Source organism: Pithys albifrons, chromosome 3, assembly GCF_047495875.1.
Source record: "Pithys albifrons albifrons isolate INPA30051 chromosome 3, PitAlb_v1, whole genome shotgun sequence".
In the NCBI taxonomy this organism is placed as follows: Eukaryota; Metazoa; Chordata; class Aves; order Passeriformes; family Thamnophilidae; genus Pithys; species Pithys albifrons.
This window is the reverse complement of record NC_092460.1, coordinates 9,749,596-9,769,760: the sequence shown is the minus strand read 5'-3', so window position 1 is coordinate 9,769,760 and position 20,165 is coordinate 9,749,596. Positions and strand designations below refer to the sequence as shown.

At 42.4% G+C, this 20,165-nt stretch overlaps 1 protein-coding gene across 1 annotated transcript in view; it reads left to right on the top strand.

Moving 5' to 3' along the window:
• The first annotated feature begins 1,477 nt into the window (after positions 1-1,477).
• Positions 1,478-20,165, top strand: part of PRKAR2A (protein kinase cAMP-dependent type II regulatory subunit alpha) — a 60,969-nt gene continuing 42,281 nt past the window's right edge. The window contains exon 1 of the mRNA XM_071550362.1: positions 1,478-1,890. Coding sequence (XP_071406463.1) covers positions 1,641-1,890 — 250 coding nt within the window. The 5' untranslated portion in view covers positions 1,478-1,640. The remainder of the gene's footprint in view (positions 1,891-20,165) is intronic.

The window sequence follows — 20,165 nt, the reverse complement described above, 5'->3', positions numbered from 1 at the left end:
AATCAGGCATTGGAATGGGCTGCCCAGAGAGGGGGTGGATTCACCATCCCTGGAGATTTTTAAACGCAGATTGGACGTGGCGCTGGGTGCCATGATCTAGTAAATGGACTAGAGTTGGACCAAGGGTTGGACTCGATGATCTTGGAGGTCTTTTCCAACCCAATCGATTCTATGATTCTATGATTCTAAGCAGATTGGAACTATTGCCACTATTTCACAAACCATGTCATGGCTTTACTCAGCATTTACCAAAAGGTGTGAGAACCCACATGCTGCTCCTCTTGCAATTATTTTAAGAATTGTTCTTGGACAACTTAATTCTGACAAGAAACTAGAGGGGTTGGAGGTCCTAAATCTAACTGCAACCAAGAATTAGATGGAGATTTAGATTAGACCTGATCAAGGTCAAATTAAAACTCCCGCTCCTGGGGGAGCTTTGAAACAGCCTGACAGGCACTGTGGGGAAAGAGAACCTTTATCCTTGGTGCTGGTGAGACAACACCTGGAGTCCTGTGTCCAGCTCTGGGCCTCTCACTGGAGGAAGGACATCAAGGGGCTGGAGAGAGTCCAGAGAAGGGCAACGGAGCTGGGGAAGGGTCTGGAGCACAAGTCCTGTGAGGAGCAGCTGAGGGAGCTGGGGATGTTCAGCCTGGAGAAAAGGGGGCTCCGAGGGGACCTTCTCACTCTGTACAACCACCTGAGAGGAGGCTGTAGCCAGGCGGGGCTTTTCTCCCAGTCGACTGGCAACAGGATGAGGACACAGGCTCAAGTTGTGTCAGGGGATGTTTAGGTTGTACATTAGGAAGAAATTCTTCACAGAAAAGGTGATTAGACACTGGAATGGGCTGCCCAGGGAGGCGGTGGGGTCACTGCCCGCAGAGGTGTTTAAGGCAAACCGGCTGTGGCACCGAGTGATGGTCGGGATGACAGTGTGGCGTTCGGGGCTGGACTCGGTGATCCCAGAGGTCTTTTCCAACCTCATGGATTCCCTGGCTCTGGGAAGAACATAGCGCGCGGGGTCACCGATGCAAGAGAAGACAAACAAAAGGGCAGCAGCGACGGCCCCCGCGCTGGCCCCATCCCTTCCCGCATCCCGCCGCCAGCCTCGGGCCGAGGCTTTCCCAGCCCCGCACACACCCGGCCGGGCCCGCCGGCACCGGGGGTTAACGGTGCGGGCGCTGCTGTTTCCCAACGAGCTGCAGGACGTGCACGTGCCGCCGGCCCGGGAATGCCATCCTGAGAACGCCCTCCCGCCAATGCCATCCCGGGAACGCCTTCCCGCTGGTGCCATCCCGAGAACACTCTCCCGCCAATGCCATCCTGCCAATGCCCTCCCGCCGCTCCCGTTCCCATTCCCGGTCCCGCTCCCGGCGCCGCTCCCACCGTGACGCGCGCGCCCCCCCGCCCGTCGCGCACGCGCAGCCGCTGCCCCGCGCCGCTCCCGCGCCCGCTCCGCGCCTGCGCCGCGGGGCCGCTCCCGCCCCGCCCCTCCCGCCCGCGCCCGCGGCTCGTGTGACCGGAGCGGCGGGAGCGGGTCCTGCTCGCGGGGAGGCCCCGAGCCCGCAACGGCACCGCCGCCCGCCGACGGCGGGGAGGAGCAGGAGGAGGGAGGCGAGGCGGCCCCCCGGGCGCCCGGCACCATGAGCATCGAGATCCCGCCGGGCCTCACCGAGCTGCTGCAGGGCTACACGGTTGAGGTGCTGCGGCACCGGCCCGCCGACCTGCTGGGCTTCGCCGCAGAGTACTTCGCCCGCCTGCGGGATGCCCGCGACCAGGAGGCGGGCGGCGGCCGCAGGGTGGTCAGTTTCGACGGGGAGCCCATGCAGACCGAGTCCAACGGGGACGAGGAGCCCGAGCGCGGCGACGAGGACTCGGACTCCGACTTCGAGCGTAAGTGTCGGGGTCGCGCCCGGGGCGCAGCCGGGGCCGAGGCTGCCCCCTCGCCCCGCTCGGTGCCGTCGCTGCCGCCCGGGCAGAGCTGGAGGGAGGCAGGGATTGAATGGGGGTGCGGCTCAGCCCCGCCGAACCGCAGCTCCCGCCCCGCCGAGCCCGGGGCAGCCCCGACCCTGCGGCCGCAGCCCCTGCTCGGGGGTGTCCGGGCCGGCCGAGCGGCCCCGGGGTCGGACGGGGGATGGCCGAGCAGCGAGCGCGCTGCCAAGCATGTGATAGGGAAGATCATGTGTTATTGTGCAACCTCTTCTGTACTTATCTTTGCGTTTCTGTCTTTAAATCGTTGTGGACGAGCGTGGCGGTTTTTTGGTTTTTTGTTCTTTTTTTTCCCCACTAAAGGTGGGGTTCTTTATCGCCGCTGTTGTGCGTTTAAATTGGTTATTATTATAAAGCACTGAAATAACTTTCGCTATTTGGCAGCATATTAAAATTCAAAGCCACCTGCATGTCCCGGTTTATGCTGTGACTGCTTAACCTGAGCTGAATGAAACGCCACTTGTGGTACTTCCATTTCCATTCTGTCAGAACGTACTCTGTGTTGTGCTATGCAGAGTGTTGTAATTTGGGTTGTAGTCGAGTTTCAGTGCAAAAAGTTATTTATTTAAAATGTTTGTGAATGGTGGTACTTGGCACACCCAGAATTTTGGACCTGAAATCACCGAATCCTCTCTCGTTATTAGAAAGTAGCTTAAGGGGAAGGGAAAGGTGAGAAAAGACGTGCTTTTCCTAAACTTTCAGTGCCCTCGTTTGGAGATCTTGTGCCCTTGACCTATAACGGGAGTAAAGGTTTCTGACTTTTATTGATAGAGTATCCTCTTTTAGACCAATTACTGGGTGTCACCTTGTGAATGAAGTGTGCGCTTAATGTCTATTCTCTGGTTAACAGTTTTAAAGAAACAGGAAGAAATTAAGCTATAGAAGAAGTAATTGTTTTTCTTAAGGAAGCGTTGACACACCAGCTATTTTAGCAGCCCTTTTAGGCTGGTTACTTTACAAAGTGAAACACCTTCAGTTCTTGAAAACAGACAACCCAGACAGAACATGGAATATGTGAGAGGACAAGAGTGAAATGTACAGTCAGAATGAATTAAAAAGCTGTTTGTAATTACTGTCTGTATTTGGATCTTTATTTTTTCTTATGAGAGAGAAGTTCTGTTTAGGGTGTGAAAAAGAAAAGATGAAAAGTGAAGTGTAAAGAGTTGCTGTCAGTGACTGAATTGAAGTTAAGGGGATGGATGTTCATGTATAAGCACAGATTTATGGAAATTACAAGTGATTTTTTTTTTGTCCAGCAACCAAGTCAGCAATGCCTTCAAGCATCTTTAAATATAAAAAGCTACAGTTTCTTGTAGAATGTATTATTTTAGAATTAAGCTCCAGATAGGAAAGATTGGAGAAAATAATTTGATTTAATTTTTAAAAATGTGCAATATCTTTGTATGTGACATTTTCCTTTAAAAAAACGGAACCCAACCCATATACAACCCCCCTTCAAACCAACAATAAATGAACTGAAACAAAAACCCACCCCACCCGAACTGCTAATGTCTTTGAATGCACCTTTGCTATTTGGTGATCAGTTTACCCAGGTTTAGGGTTTGAAATACCTTCTTCAGGGGAGTAAATGCAAAATTTTCCTGGTGAGTGTTGCAACTGTGCCTGGAAGGATCTTCTGCAGTTAAATGTTTTCAGATAAAAATTTGAACATTTCATGGTGGCAAACAGCGTTTAAAATGCAGCTTTACATTGTCAGGCTGTCCAGAACAGAAGGGTGGTTCCTTTGCTTCAGGTTTCTGCTTATCATCTTTCTATCTTAGTCAGAGAGAAAATTAAATTAAGAAGGCAGGGCACTGTCACTTGTAGTCAGAGCCCTTTAGGCAAGTGGCACTGTCTGTAATGCTGTCTGGCTTATCTGCAAACCCTTGCTGTGCCCTCGTGGTTTCCAAGACCTGGAGCAGGAGCAGTGCCATGTTCTCTTTAGCAGCAGACGAGGATCCCTCTGTGGGGTCAGGGAAATAAATGATTCTTCCTTGCATTGTTTAACAGTGTGTCTGTCAGCCACGGCTGCGTGTTTGTTACTTAGGTTTCTGCTGTAACTGTTGTCAGGTGAGGCTCCATAAATGAGGAAGTGTTAAGTCAGAGGTTCTGATCTCTCTGATGATCGTTACAGATGGGAGCTGTGCCTTGCTGTGGAAAACCAGATCCTGGGTGCTTACACTCTGCTTAGTGTTTAAAGGACACTTGGATAGAGAAAACGCACACAATGAGAGACTCAAGACAGTCTCACTGGACAGACCTGAGTAGTATTTATTGAGATTGCAGTTTTTCGTCTTGGACAGCTTAGGACAGACTTAAGTTAATTTCATTGTGTTTTCCTAAGTTAGTGCTTTCTTACCTTTGAGTTGGTGAGTCAGGTCAAATGGATGTTTTAGACATGTTTTCATGGCTTTTTTTAAAGATAAAGATGAAATTGAGCAATTGTTTCTGTAGGTTATTATGCTAAGGAAACTTGAAGCTAATTTAAATGTATACCCTTATTGTATATATGTGGGGTAGCAAAGATGTCTGCACAAATAATGTGCTTGTCTTCCTGTGTCTCCTTCTGGCACAGTATTAAATCAGAGTGTGTCACTGGGCTGCATCTCCATGCTGAGAGTGAGAGAACATTTTAGATAAGTTATGTGGGGTTTTTTTTGTATGCTTTGAGTGCATATGGTAATAGAAGCAAGAATAACTCCAAGTCAGAAGGAGCTCTTGGCCTTTGGTGTAAACCATGTGGCAAATGTCATCATGTACCCACAGTGTCACCGGCGGTTCCTTTGCTGCCATAATGGCACTCCAGCCATGTGGGAAGAGTCTCTGAAACTGACTAGACTACAAAAAAGATTTATATTTTCTTGTCATGCTTAAGAAATTTTTCCAGGTTTATGTTTATTCTCTGACTGCCCCAGAGTTTCATCCTTCATTTTAATTGCTTTTGTATATGTGATCAGAGGACATCAAGATGTGGCTGTTCAGCAGAGTAGATTGTAAGAAATGTGTGGAAATAAAATGATGATAGTCTTGAGGGAACCTCCAGAGACATTTATCCACTGGGCTGTGGCAGAGAATTTTTACATATGAATCTTTCCTCAGAGCCTTTATCTGGTTGATGTAACTGCAAAATTGACAAGTTGATAGAGTTGGGAAACAGTCAAAGTGGCAGCTTCAAAAATCAGGCTGAGAATGTAACCAAGGATGGATAAGTGTTCTGAAAGTGTGTCCTTGACCGTGTCACTCACACTTTTAACAAGGGGGCTCTGAATGGATGTGTTAAGACTGTGAAATGAAAGCCACAGAAATTGTCTGTTCACTGTTTGAGTCACGGCTTTGGGAAACCTTTTGTTGAGGAGCACACCTGAAGGAAGGAAGGAAGGCAGGGAACTCTGCCAGACGGTTGCACAAATGTGCAAAGTGCTGCACCATTAACTTTCTCTTTTGTCTCCTTGTCTGTAATAGTAAAACCACCTTTATTTGTTCTTGAAGGTTAAACATAACAGTGAAACTAATATATATTTAGGGTTGTGTACTACTGTGAGCAACTCAGGTGTTTTAACTAATCACAAGTATTTTAGTGCAAATCAAATAGTCCCTTCCCTGGATTTCACCTTGATATTGAAAGAAAGATTATGTGCTTTTCAGCTGCTCCCTGAGTAAAAGAGAACCCTTCTTAATATTTTGCTGTTGAGATAATCTTCTTCAGTACGCTCTGTTTTTGTGAAGGGAAATGGTGCATGTGAATCTGGATGAACAGGAGAAAATATCCTTTCATTCTGCACTGAGATTCTCAGTTAAAATTCAAGGATTTGCTCAGTGTCATCTTTAAAACATCAATAGGATATCTGAGCAGAAGGGAGTAGGGAAATGCTCTTTTGCATTGTTAGATCTTGGATGTGATACAGAATAAGAGTTCAGTCTACCCTTGAAATATTTATCTTTATAATTGTTAAGAGCTTAGTATTAAAATAAGCCTGTTTCAAATTGTTTATCTTCTTATTCTTAGGCATCATTTGCTTGTGCTTTCTTATTCTGTACTGGGCTGATACATTCTGTGGAATTCCTCAGAAATTACTGTTTTACATCAATCACAAAGCATTTATGTTCTGCCTGCATCAGTTCGTAGGTCAGGCATAACTCTTTGCTGTTTTCCTGAAATAGTTAAATGAAACTTGGTGAATGATATGAGTTGCAGTACAGCATAAGGAGAATAGTGGTCCTTCTGAACAATACTGTTCAAGTTTTCAGAGATAATTCAGATTTATGGAGTATTGCACGTGTTGCTGTGAGATATGAAATGAAAGTACTTTTAACTTTCAGTAGTGCTTTCACCTCCCTATTTCCCCCATAACTGGTAATTTACTGGGAACAAAGCACAGTAGCTCTTTCCTCACTCAGATATTTTTTTGTATTTTGTTTTGGGTTTTTTGTTCTTAACATTAAAAGAGCATCTCTGTGCAGAACATCCGTATTTTAAAAAGAATAATTGCATTGCATGATGCAAATTCAGTCCACAGAGCAGCTACTCTGTTTAAAATTTGGGCAGCATAGTGAGCACTCTCATAATCTGGTAATTACCAGTTCTGCACGTCTTTTCTTTTTTAATAGTGTTTATAACAAGGGTGTTTTTTGCTCTGCTTAAGTAGTCTCTAGATTCTTAGGGATGTGGAGGAAAAAGCCATAGATCAGCAGTGGGTTTGGCAGTGTTGGATTAATGGTTGGCCCCAGTGATCTTAAAGGTCTTTTCCAACCTAAACAATTCTATAATCTAACTGTATCAAACTGTTTGATTTGGTACACAAAGAAAGAAATACACAAGGTTGCTCTTTATTATGTTTTAAAAGGTCTAAGCAAGCCTAGAGACCTGAAGGTATGGAAGAGGCTTTAGAGTTTTATTTATTCTTTGATCTCCATCAATGAAATCAGCTATAAAGCAAAATATCTTGAACGTGTTTAACATAAAAATACCAAGAAAGACTTACTGTTGTGCAGCTGCTGTGCTTGGACACGTCTTTGCTGTTGCAGAGACGATTCTCCCTGAGTTAAATCTGAAGGATTAAGTGGAGTAGCTGCTGTTTGTGCTAATGGAACTTCATTCCCTGTATTTATCTTGTTCTCACAGGGGAATTTTGAAGATAAACTAAGTATTAAGGAAGACTGATTTCACTTCTCTTTGGTTACTTGGGCAAAACATTTAAAGCTTTTTTTCTTTTCTGGAGGCCTTTTCGCTTCTGTGTTTGTTCATCACAATAGAATTGCTTTTCAGCATTTGTTCTTAAGGCTGTAATGACTCTCTTACAGGGTGAGATTAGGGAATTTTTAACTAAGTGATGTAGGTCTAAGAAAGCCAGCAATTGTAGCTCAATGGTCTTGAAGGAATGTTTCATCAGTAATCTCCAGTATAAGTGAAAATTTAATTAAAATACTTGTGTTATATGTTGTTTTACCTAAGATAGTAAAAGAACTGAAAGTATGAAGTGATGGGGTGAAAGCTGCTGACTGGCTGAGAAACAGAGTTTTAGATTGAGTTGACTGAAATTCAGATGTCTCTGGATGTTGCTAAATGTATATTGGTTCACATCAGGAAGGAGCAACTTCTGTGTTAATTGTAAAAGCTGCTTTTCTGTCAGTTTTGACATCGTACAATTAGTCCTGATGTCAGGGCGTTACAAATAACTGCTATTGTTCCCAAAGCATCTGTTAGACAGCCCTTACAATCTCTCAAGAAATATATTGTCCATTTTGCAGTTAGTGGCTTGACATAATTGTTCTGCCTTAAGTGATCAGTGTTTCCTAAAATGTGAGGGAGCAAGCAGTGTTTTTTTTTTTTTTTTTGTTTTAAATTTCCTTTTAATTCATATTTGTAGCCTATTGCATACTGGTAACTTGTCACTTAACTGTTAAGCTTGATAATTCCTGAAAGAGTTTTTGATACTTTCTGTAACTGTATAGATAAATAAAATTCTACACTCAGTTTCTGCTCTTTTAGTGTCCTGCGGTTACTTGGGGCAAATAGAAACTTTATTACTCTTATGTACCAGCCTCTAAAAAGTGCGTAACTAACTATGAAGGAAGTGGCCAAGTAGCCTCTGTAAATAGTTGCTGAATTTTTAAAAGCTTTTCCTTCCGTGTTGAAGAATGTTATTATAGAAAAAATTGTATGAAACTTCTAAAATTGGATTCTTGTAGCTGGTTCTAAAATTAAGCTAAAGGAAAATATTCTATTGCAGTACTAGATATTGTACTGAACACAAGCTTCTATTTAACTTGGCTATTTTTTGTTCACTTAATAAACTAATATTAGACTGCTGAGACAATTCTGTCAGTGTTGCAGAGTGCCATCTTCCCCTTGTGCTAATACTGAAGTTTAGTTGTACCCTCTTACCCAAAATAGAACAATGGAGATCGCGGGGAAGAGGAGGAGACAGCAGAGAACGAGCTCCCTTCAAGCTATTCACCAGTCAGTCATTAAAAAGCGTTAATGTCTAACAAAGAGCAGTTGCTCATTATTCAAATGAAGACTGGAAGTGTAGCCAAGATGAGCTATGAATGTTTCCCACTGGCTTTAGTAACGTTTTCAGCTTCATGAATGATCATTCATATTTTTTTGTGAAAGAAGAGGGAGACTGTAACAAATATAATTCACAAACGTATTGGTTCCTCTTTTAGAGGGATGTTATTCTTGCCTCTTTAATGGTCCTTCAGATTCCTTTAGTTGTGCTTCTTTGTATTCCATGCCTGGCTTTGCCTCAGTGCTTCCTTGGTATGTAACAATTGTTCGGGGGTTTTGGATACATCAAGATTCTTTGATTCATGGAGGTTTAATTGTGTTCCTGAGGTACTGTCAGTTCCCGAGTAAATGGTGTGTGCTCTTCTGCACTCTGCAGTTTTCATGTCTTTGTGCATTCCTGTAATATAAACAGACAAAGTAAATAATGAATCACAAGAATATTGGTTAGAAAATTGACTGCTGGGGAATTTGGGAGATTTGAGTGTGAACAAAACACTGATGTTTAAGACTCTGGCAGCAAGATACTGAGTCTGCTGAGGGTTGCATCTTGTGAGATCCCTTAATGCAGAAGGATCTTTTTAAAAGTACGGATGTGAAAGAGTTGAGTGGAAACTCTGGAAATCTGTTCTGCAGAAGGAGCAGCTGTTTTGTGGTCATCGGTGTTTTGTCTGTGAGGTTGTGTGAGAGTTTTGGTGAAAATGGCAATGTTCTCTGTGGGCTTTAGTGGGAAGGATACTTGGAAGAGAGAAGAGATTAAGATGAAAGCAGCCTGTCCTACAGTTATCATGCTGGTAGGATTTGGCCTCTGTTTCATAAATATACCATAAGTTGTGTATAATAAAGGCCAGCATTGTATCAGTAGCAGTTTTGCTGGTAGCTCTTTCCATACTGAGGCATTTCTTTTCTATACAGAAACTACAAATGGTGAGTAGTGGCAGTTCTGTGTAAAATTCTCTTTAAGGGGGAAGACATTTTTAGGAAGACTCTTCAAGGCATGTGGGAGGCACTGCAGGTATTCCTTTTGTGGCGTGGCTTTTATCATTTAAAAACAACAGACTTGGGGCTTAGAATCTTAGAATCAGTTGGGTTGGAAAAGACCTCTGAGATCATCAAGTCCAAAAAATGATAAGCCACTCTCTGTTCTCTCCTTTTTACTTCCTGGTGGCTTGAAAACCAGCTTTGCTTCTGTTTGGAAATGGTTTCTGGCCTGCAGGGCTGGCATGATGTCAGGTTTTGGGATGAGGTCACTTACGGAAGGCGGAACCCTGCACTCCTTCTTGGGTGTTTGTGATGCCCAGACCGGTGTGGTCCATGACCAGGGACCTCACCAGCAGGACTGAGCAAATTACCACAAAATCTCTTTGTAAACTGTTGTGTGAAGGATTAGAATTTCAATTTGCAGAGGAAGTGCATGTTCTTCCATCCCTAACTGTTCTGTGCTGTGGATCTGAAGGGAAGTTCCAGCCAGGTGGGGGTTGGTCTCTTCTCCCAGGCACTCATCATAGGACAAGGGGGCACGGGCTCAAGCTCTGCCAGGGGAAATTGAAGTTGGAGATCAGAAAAAAATTCTTTCCAGAGAGAGTAATCAGGCATTGGAATGGGCTGCCCAGAGAGGGGGTGAATTCCCCATCCCTGGAGGTTTTTAAACTGAGACTGGACGTGGCACTGAGTGCCATGATCTGGTAAAGGGACTGGAGTTGGACCAAGGGTTGGACTTGATGATCTTGGAGGTCTTTTCCAACCCAATCGATTCTATGATTCTATGATCTGAGAGGTCCACAGGGAAGGATTGCAAAGCTTCAAGTCCTGCTGCTCTTGCTGCAGAACATTTTAAAAACATGTGTGGAGTTTGTGTGGAGAGTGAAATACAGGTTTTGGATGAGGGTTGAGGAACTGCTCTGTAGTTTTCCTGTGTATTTTTCAATCAACTGTAGAGCCAAGTTCCTCATTCTTGCTGATTGTATATTGACAGACTACTATAAAGCAGGATGTCACAATGGCCCTTCATTTCCATTTTTGTTCTTCCTCTCTTGGGACAGCATATTGTTTTCTGCTTCCTATCAAGAAAGCTGTTTTCCAAAGAAGAAATTTTAAAAAAGAAAAACACAAATATTTTTGTATCATTTTTTCTGTTGAGGCTCTAGTAAACACTTATTACTGTGGCAACACTTGTGCTAATCTTGATCATTCAGGAAGAATTGCTTCCTCAGGCACATGCTGCAGTGTCAGGAGCTGCTCAGTCTCAGGTTGTCCTGGGTATGGGGGTACCTCTCTAAGAAAGGTGTCTCCTGGACAGCCCTGGAATGAAATCTCAGAGATGGAGTTAACTTTTGCCCCCACTCTTCTTTATTTGAAAGTAATTGCTCACAAACAGTTTTTTTAACATTTTATGTTATCAATGTATCTGATTAATATTTGTAATATTTGTAACACTCAAATCTTTCTCAGGTTATTAAATTATCGAAGATGGCTCATTAAAACAGATTAACATTTAGGCTTCTGTCTTTGACACCTTTGGGGAGGAGTGGGGGAGAAATTTCACAAGTATTCTTGTTCTGAATTGTTAATACTGTTCAGACTGGTGATGTTCAAAGCCGAGTTTTTGAAGTGTAGAGCAATTAAACCTCACTGGATATAATGTTTTTAATTCTAATCCTGAGCGTGTGTAACTTTATGATAAACAGCCATGGGATGGACTTCAGTTTCTCTTGTATTCTGTAGGAGTGCAATGACTTTAGTTTCTTAATCACTGCAAACATGGAGTTATTAAGTGTTGTCCCCTGTGCCGTTTTTTCACAGCACTTTGAAATAATGTAACTTTGCATAATGTGCTGGTTTTGCTACTGGTTTTAACTTTTGTAACTTTTACACGCAGACACTGTTAACTTGCCATGGGTGAAAGATCTGCGGTTGTTGGAATCACTTTGTGATTGGAGGCGTTTTATACCAGACGTTCTGCCACTAAAAGTCACCTGGGAGCTGAACCACTGAGCACTTCCCACCTGCTGCAGCTCATTTTGGCCAAGGAACTTTTTGCTTGTTACATCCAAACCTTCTGTCAGAATGAATGTTCCTTGTCAAGGCTCTTGCAGAGACCTCTGACATCCGTAAGGGCAGTTGGAGTGGGGCTGAGGGATGTGGGTCAGGAGTGGGTGTAGCAGAGCTGGGTTTGTGGTTGGTCTCTGATCTTAAAGGTCTTTGCAACCTGAATGAGTCTGTCATTCTATAAAAGAGGATTTTCCTTGTCTGAGTAGAACATGCTGATTTGGGGGTTTTGTTTTCTTTTTGTTTGGTTGGTTGTTTGTTTACTATTATCCCTTCTTAGGAAACAGAACATACCTGTCTGTCTTCACCCTTCCTCTTTCCCAAAAATCCTCTTCCTGTGAAAGTGCACAGGATGCAATTACTGGACGTGGGGGGTGGGGGGTTTGCCTGTCAAAATACTTTTTCACATGGAGGAGATTTTTACAGCTATATGTTTTAAGTAACTTGAATGTTGATTTAACGTGGTTAGAAGTGTAAATCTGAAGGAAGAAAAGTGATAAAATGTGTTATTTTGAGATGTGGTACAGAAGTTATTTTTGTAATTTGGTTCTGTATCATGACCTGAAGATTTCCCAGATTAGAACTTTAAACTGTTTTGAATTTTAAAACATGCATATTTAAAATCTGCTCAAATTTATTTATACTTTATTTACTAAAAGGAGAATAACCATATTATATCTGAAGGAAGCAAGCTTCACTTGTGAATTATTGATGAAGATGTTGTACTGGTAATGAAGTAGTACTCGTTTTGTAAACATGTAGTATCTCAGAATTGCCAGAGATGTTAATGCTGCATCTGCAGAGTCCCTGATACTCTTCTGTATCTTCTCCCTGAGCAGTTTGTGCCACCCCTCAGTCCCCTGGCTGTCACCTCCTTCTGTCAAATCTGTGCACCTCTTCTGTCTCTGCTGTAGACAAATCTGTATATAACAAGGGCACAAACTGTGGGTTGATATGAAGGTTTTGTGTGTTGGTTTTTGTTTTGCCTTTTTTTTTTTTTTTTTGACTGGCTAGCAAATAACTTCAGTTGCAAGTATATCTGGAACATTTTATAAACAACTGACCAATGTTTTCTGTTTTTCTGCTTGTGATTATTAAAAAAAGTAGTATGGTACATGATGCATTTTTTTCTCCAGGTGTTTTTTTTCTAATATACCACATATGGGAACAATGATTCTTTGAATACTTTTTTTTCATTTCACAAATCAGCAGCATGTCTTCAGTCTTTTTTTAACCACTTAATAATAAAAAAAACCCTGTAAAATTCAGACTTGAAGAAGAATTGAGCCAGCTCTTTAAATTGGTGATTTTTTCTGAGAAAAGACTGGTTTGATGAAGGTAATTCACAAACGGTTCAGGCACGAATGAGTCTTCAGGGTGATTATGTGTACAGGATAGAGTGCTAAATCCTGGAAAGCAGTGACGTGGGAAGGGTGCAGAGCGTGTTGTGGCTGATCAGCCCATAATAGATGCCTTTTGTGACACTGGCTAAGAGGGTGATACAGATGTTTAGGTTTGTCCAGGATGTGGCTTTGATGTGGCATTACCAGAATAAGAACTAGTTCAATATGTTGCATTAAGGTCATGACTGAACACTTTTTGAAATGCTCAAAAAAGTGCTTAGTTTGCAATCATGAGGAATATGTCCCTGGTGAGAACCTGTAGAAGCCCAATGTACTTCTGAGCCTTGTTCTTCCTGCCTTTCTCACCTTTACCCTTTAAAAGACCAGCCAAACAAATGAAATCCCAACAGCCCAAAACCTGTACAGTGGCTTTGTCAAAATTTATAGTTATCTACGTGGAAAAAGGATGTTGGAAACTAGAGAGTCCCTTAATACATCTACCTGCAGATGAATTTTACTTCTGTTTGCCTTCTGGCCATTGGAACTTAAACTGGGAGTAAAGAATGGGGTTTAATGATCTGTTGAGTAACTGTAGGGACTCACAGAGTGGTTGAGTTTGAAAGGGGCCTCTGGAGGTCACCTTATGTCACACCCCTGGCTGAGCTGGGCTGCCTGCAGTGCTTGCCCAGGGTCATGCCCTGATGGTTTTCCAGTATCCCAGAGGATTGAGGCTCCAGGACTTCTCTGGGCAGCCTGTGCCAGTGCATGGTCACCCTCGCATAGAAAAGTGTTTTATGGTGTTCAAGTGGACCCTTTCTGTGCCTGAGTTTGTGCCCCTGGGCTCCTGTCCTACTGCTGGGCACCCGTGTAAAGCACCTGCCTCCATCATCCTTCAGTGCCCTTCAGGTATTGATAAGAGCTCCCCTGAGGCTTATCTTCTCTAGGCTAACAGTCGCAGCTCTTTCTGCCTGTCTTCACACAAGAGATACTCCAGTCTCTTTATTGTTTTTATGACTTTTTGCTGGACTCTGTGTGGTATGTTCATGAGACTCTTGTACAGGAGCTTGGAACTGGACATGGTGCTCCTCCAGGTGTGGCATTACCAGGGCTTAGTAGAAGAGAAGGACCACCTGCCTCAGCATGGCAATGTTTCATCTAAAGCAGCCCAGGATTCCACGAAACTCACGTCTTGCCTGGCATATACAAGTGTGCTTATGCCCTGATTTAAATGTGGATGTGTGAGATTAGGCTCTGAATCAGCTTGAAGTGACACTTGATGCTGGAGTTTCTAATTGAAATTCCTCGTGCTCTTTTATACAGATCAAATCAGATGACAGCACAACCCATTGCAGCTTTGTCTTATGTAAAAGCTTGCTATGTTTCATCATTCAAATCTGTAGTGGCAGCAGGAACTGGTAAGGAAATGTGAAGTGACCCAGGCAACGAACCACGGTCTTTTATGTGCCTCTTTCACCTGTAAGGAGCTATTCTTAAATTCTGCCTGGATAGCTCTAATTACAGAATCCTGAACTCAGGTTGACCTGGCAAGTGTAGCTGTGTAATATGGTTGTTGGGAATGCAAAACACCAGGCCCTCTCAGTGTCCCTGGTTGTTTCTGCTGAGCTTCAAATCTTCTGTTCCATATTTTTCTTCTAAATTGCTCTTTTGTATAAGTAGTTCAGTTGTTTCATACTGTCTGTGACACGTGACACACCTGACTGTGAGAGTGGCTCCAATCTGTTTTGTCTGAGACTAAATAGCTAAGAGGCAAAAGGAAAAGCTTCTTAACGCTGCATCTCATCTGTAACTGCCCACGTTAATTCTTCCTTTCTGTTCTTGTCCAAACTTGGAGCAGGCCAGCTGTACATCACTGATGGGAAAGGCCAAGACCAGCCCTTTTTTCCTTGGCATAAAACAGATTGAAGTGCCAGTACAATCCATGGTCAGTGATAGGCTCCTTCTGTGCTCAGGTTTGGGGCTGGAACCTTTCTCTGTCCTCTCATTTGTGGTGTTTTGTTGTTTGTTTGTTTGTTTTTTCCCCCCTTCTACCATAATGTGCTCTAGAATGGTGGTAGATGTGCAAGTACAGGTTGGAGACCAACCATGTGTGTGTGCCCTGAGCATAAACAGTTGTGTCTTCCCCTCCTGTGTAATTCCCTTATCTGTGCTGGAGCTGCACTGAAGCTCAGAGGATCTGCTAAGCCAATTAGTCTGTCAGAGAAGGGAACTGGAGTTAGAACAGTTGGATCACGATGACTCCATTCTGATGTTGCCTTTACTTGTGTAATTATTTTTGTGGCAACACAGCTATTTACCTTAATGGGCTGTGGTCTTGAATTTTTGTTGGATTTGTGTTTGTTATGACAAAGGTGGTGCAGGACTAATTCCCCAAGGAAATGTGTATTTCATGAAAAGCAAGTGTTGCTGTTCATAGGCTTCCTATGTGATTTTTACATACTGATTAGACTTAAATTCTTTGCAACATGTCTAAGATCAGTTTGCCAGTGTAACAATCAGTTGCTTGCATTGGACAAATAACTTCAGCTTTTGTGTACACACACACACACACACACTTTTCTCTCTGTAGATTGCCATTCCCTGCCATTTTTGTCAGAACTTTACTGCAGAGTACGAGCTGAAAATACGCAGATGATTGGGAAAATGTAATTTTATGTTACCATGGTTTGGCAAGAATTTGAAGCAAATGGTGATGCTGTTAACTCAGTGTTTTTTTATTCTTAAAAAGGTAACTATATTGTTCATTCTAGAATAATCAGTCTGTCATAGTAGGAAAGTATCTTAATTCACTGAGTGCACCTGTTAATTGAATTCTTGTATTCAGGTGCTCTTACATCCTTAGCAATGCTTGAGTTTTAGATTTTTGCAAATGCTTTGAGCTTCACTACACCATCTCGTTTGCACTGAACTTCAGGGGTTTTTGTCCCCTTTTGTGTACGTGATAGATTTGCTGAAATATCTGTCATAATGAAAGATGTGAGTGTTCACTGGTATCAGTTTGTTGGGTCTCTGAAAATTATGGCTGAATATAAACCATATTTTGCTTATAAGTAGTTTAGGGGGCTAGGAAACTATATTAACTATGGATATGATAATAAGTATTTGATTTCTCATGATAGCTTTTATACCCTGATACCACATTATCTGAAGACACCATCAGTCTCAGCAGGACTTTATCCTGAGCCTGCCAAGCAGCTGCCAAGTGCAGATAGCCAACATTTACATTCAGTGTTGTGTGATGGTAGCTGTGACATGATTCCAATTAAAAGCTTGGTCTGCACACTGCAGATGTCTCCTGAATATTAATGTGCACTGCAGACAGAGCAGATGGAATCTCTAAAATACAATATAGTGAATGTAAAATTAAGGTTACTGGTGAAAACTAATTGGCAGTCAAAATTTTTGTCTATTTTCCTTGTTTTTGACTGCTAATCCACAAGAATATCTGTGTGTCATCACCACCTTTCTTTACATACAGGAGGAAATCAACTCTTCATTATGCATTGAAATGAAAATACAGCATTGTGCCTTTTTGAAGTTACCTCAAATGCCAGATGTACCTAGAAAAATATTAGGAACATATGCAACATTTGCCATGCCTTGAAATGTGTCTCTGCCCAAAGGACAGATAATAGTGTAAATGTAGGATGTCTGTGAGTTATTTGAGGAGTTCTCAATTGAGAGACTGTGTAAAAATATATCTAGGTGTGTATATTGAATTGGGATTTGAAGATGTTCTGTGAGGTGGATTAGGAAAAGTACATCCTGCACAGCAGGGGTGGAACAAAACTGGGGAATGAAGAGTGACAAGAACATCAGTGGTGCACTGGCCAGAGCTGACTGGGAAAGTCCAATCCAGCTGGGAAAGTGTGTGGGTTAATTACTGAAGTATTTATCATGATTCCATGGCAGTCCTTGAGATACAGAGCAAAGCCTTGGTGGTAGGAATAGACTGAAAATAAAGAGAGTGAGTGTGGTACTGAAACCGAAAGCCAGGGGTTGTCTGTGCGAGTGGGAACTGTAACTTTCCTGTTTGCTGCTGCAGTTGTGTTTTCCTCTGGGGCAGAATGCAGGTGTGTGAGGGGCGTGTTCTGGTGTGTGAGGGGCGGGTACAGGGGGCAGGGGCTGTAGAAAAGGCAGTGACAGGAGGTAGGAATTACACGGATCCAGCTTCACTCCTCCTGTTGTTTCTGCAGCTGTGACATCTTTGCCTTCCACCCTTTTCATACTTAATTTTACAATTGCTTATACCTGAGGCTGTCTAAACACTGAAACCAGAGCCAGTGATAGCATTTTCCACTTCATCCCTGTTACTTCGATGAAGATTTCCCCCCAGATCTACATTTGGATGATGTTTGTCTATTGTAGTTACAGTAACTGGCCAATACCTCTCTGAGTTACCTACCAGTGGTACAAAAGAAGTTCCTGCCCTCAGCAACTGTGTTTAAGTGGCATATTCATGCTCTCAGAGAAGGTGACTGTGTACTATTCATGAGCATTATATTAGTTTAATAGTGGTTTTAAATCCAGATGATAGTGGGTCTGAGAGCAGAGCTGCCCATGAGATTTGGGAGGGGCACTCAGTGGGCACCGTCAGGGTGAGGAGGGGCTGTGTCTGGACCTCACTGGGCTGGTTTTGGTGGTGAAGTCCCAGACTGTAGGTGTGGGGACCATCTCCCTTCGGGAGGAGTGATGGAATTCCCTGGTGAATCTGACCTGCCTGTCAGGAAAGGCCTTCAGTGGGTTGTTGCTCCCATTTGTTTTCACAACAATGTTTAATGCATTTCGATGTTCAGGGTACTGGTGGGACTTTTAATTAGGCTTCTGAGAATGGAAAGGCAAGTCCTCTGGACTGACTTCAGTGGCAGGTCAGGAGTTATTGAGGTTATGCCCTTTGGGGCAGTGATTTATGCACCTCAGGCTTGTACTTTGCCGTGGCTCTGGGCAGTGATAGAATGCAAATTTAATAATAGTGAAACGTATAAAAATTTTTGAGGTTTATGTGGATTTTTTTCCATTTTTTTAGCCTTAGTCACATTGCATTCACTTGTATACAATTCATTAATTTGTGGAAAGAGATTTTTTTCAAGAGGTGTAGTCGGAAATAATAAAAATAGAGTAGTGTGCTAGGCACAGTTAAGTGACGTTTTTTATGACTCATTTAGAAATTATCTCCAGGATTTCCAAGTATGTTTGGTGAAACTCAGCTTTCCAAATAAGCTGAAAGAGGTTTAAGTGTTGTTAATTTGTAACACAAAGCAATGACTTTGCATCTTAAAGCCAGTCAAAGGATAAAAATCTGGTCAAAAGTCATTAGGGTTTGATGGTTTAAAAGGTATGGTGAGGTCAAAGAAAATCAAAGCCATAGTAAAAAAAGAGCTGAAATACAAAAAATGTTGCTTTAAAAGAATTGTGATTGTGAGAGTCAAATGTTGTTTTAAACAGCTCTAACAAAAAGATTTCAGACAAAATTTGTCTTCATTAAATTTCAAAAATTGTAAGTACTGTGAAGTATTAATCCTTCTGCCTCATCCATCGCTGATCTCTGGTGGGACAGGAGTCTGGTAAATAAAGAGGTGACGTACAAATCAGGTGAGATAAAAGGGAAGAGTTAGTCAGGAGGGTTGTAAAAAGGAACAGGCTGTCCCTTCCTTGCCACTGCACCCAGTCATGGGGGTGAAGTGTCTGTGTTTCCAAATGTCTGGGAAATGCCTCATGGTTCCCTGGATAAGATACAACTGTCTTTTTCTGTAAGAAATATTTATTTTATGGAAACTTGCAGTTATTTCTCCTTGATGTAATGTTTCTGTTTCTCTGTAGTCTCATTCTTATCTTTGACCCTTTCTGGCTTTTTCATTGTCAGACAATTCCTGTGAAAGTCACTTTCAAATGTGTTCAGAATCTTTGCTTTCTGTCATCTACCTAATGCTGGGTTTGTAAGCTTAACTTTTCTGGTATTACTGATGTGGCTCCTCAGGTTCCCTGTCTCTGAAACGCCTTCCTCTCTGAGCCTGCACCTAAAGCCTGAGAAAATTTCCCTTTTCCACTCTGCTGTACCCTCCAGTGTTTTGCCTCCTCTGACAATGCTTTGAAGATTTGTCAGGTGCTTCTTACTCTCCTGATTCTCTGCAACATCCTTCCTTCTCTGAGCAGTGTGTAATTTTGTCTTTCTAATACTTGAAAACATTCCCAGGTCTTTCATTTCAGTCCCTGACAATCTCTGTTGTACTATCAGCATACGGTTATATCTTTAATCACTGTGAAATGTGTCCTTTCAGCTGAGATTGTGCCTCAGCACTGGGAGTTTTTCTAATTTCGTGTCTGTAACGCAAGTGCCCGCATTGTTGCTATCTCTTTGATCTTCATAATGTAGATTCCTCTCATAAAAAAATGAACACACACAAAAAAGTGCTGTGTTTGGCTTGATCTGAGATGTCAGCAAGAAATAGGAGAGGGCTGTGTGGGTCACACCATTGCAATGTCAGATAACAGGAGTGCTGCTTGGTAGGGATTTGTTCTCCTGTACTTGGGCTTCAGTCAGGCTGTATCAACTCCTGAATTCTGAGAGCAGAGTTCATGGCATAAAAGGGTCATGGTCCTTTTTTTGTGTGAATTAATATCTGCTGAGAAACATAATCAAAATAGTACCATATGTGACTCTTCAAAATCAGTTGTGGAAAGAGAATATCAAAATAGTGATACATTTTTCTAATGTGTCTTTAATTTAAAAACAAACAAATCTCTTAACATCTTAGTCAAGAAATGCCATTATAACCAGAGGCTCACCCAGATTCCTCTCTGTGCCAAGTAAAGATTTGTTTCTTGGATTTATCAGCTGTTTAAAGTCTGTCCATTCCAGAGTGCATATTAATTATTCTTCTGTATTTAAAAACCAAAAGAGAGCCAGCCCAAAATAGCACAACAGCTTTAACTTCATAAAATATTTTTTCTTTCACTGATTTAAGGGCTGTGCTGGTTGACTCATCTTTTCCCTTCAGAAGTTATTGCATTCTTTCTGGTAGAGGGATTCTAAAAAAACTTTGAAAGCAAGGATCAGGGGCTCCTGTGAGATGAGGCTTCAGACAGTGTTCTCTCCATTTTGTGTCAGTAATTTTTAAATCCAAATTTAAAAAATATCAATTAAATTGGTATTTATGTGTTGTGACTTTGTTTTTTAATTTATTGTCTCTTGCTACTGATGAACAGCTGCTTTTTGGTACTGAGAAATAAAAAAGTGTCTATGCCTCTTTTACTTGTCCTGC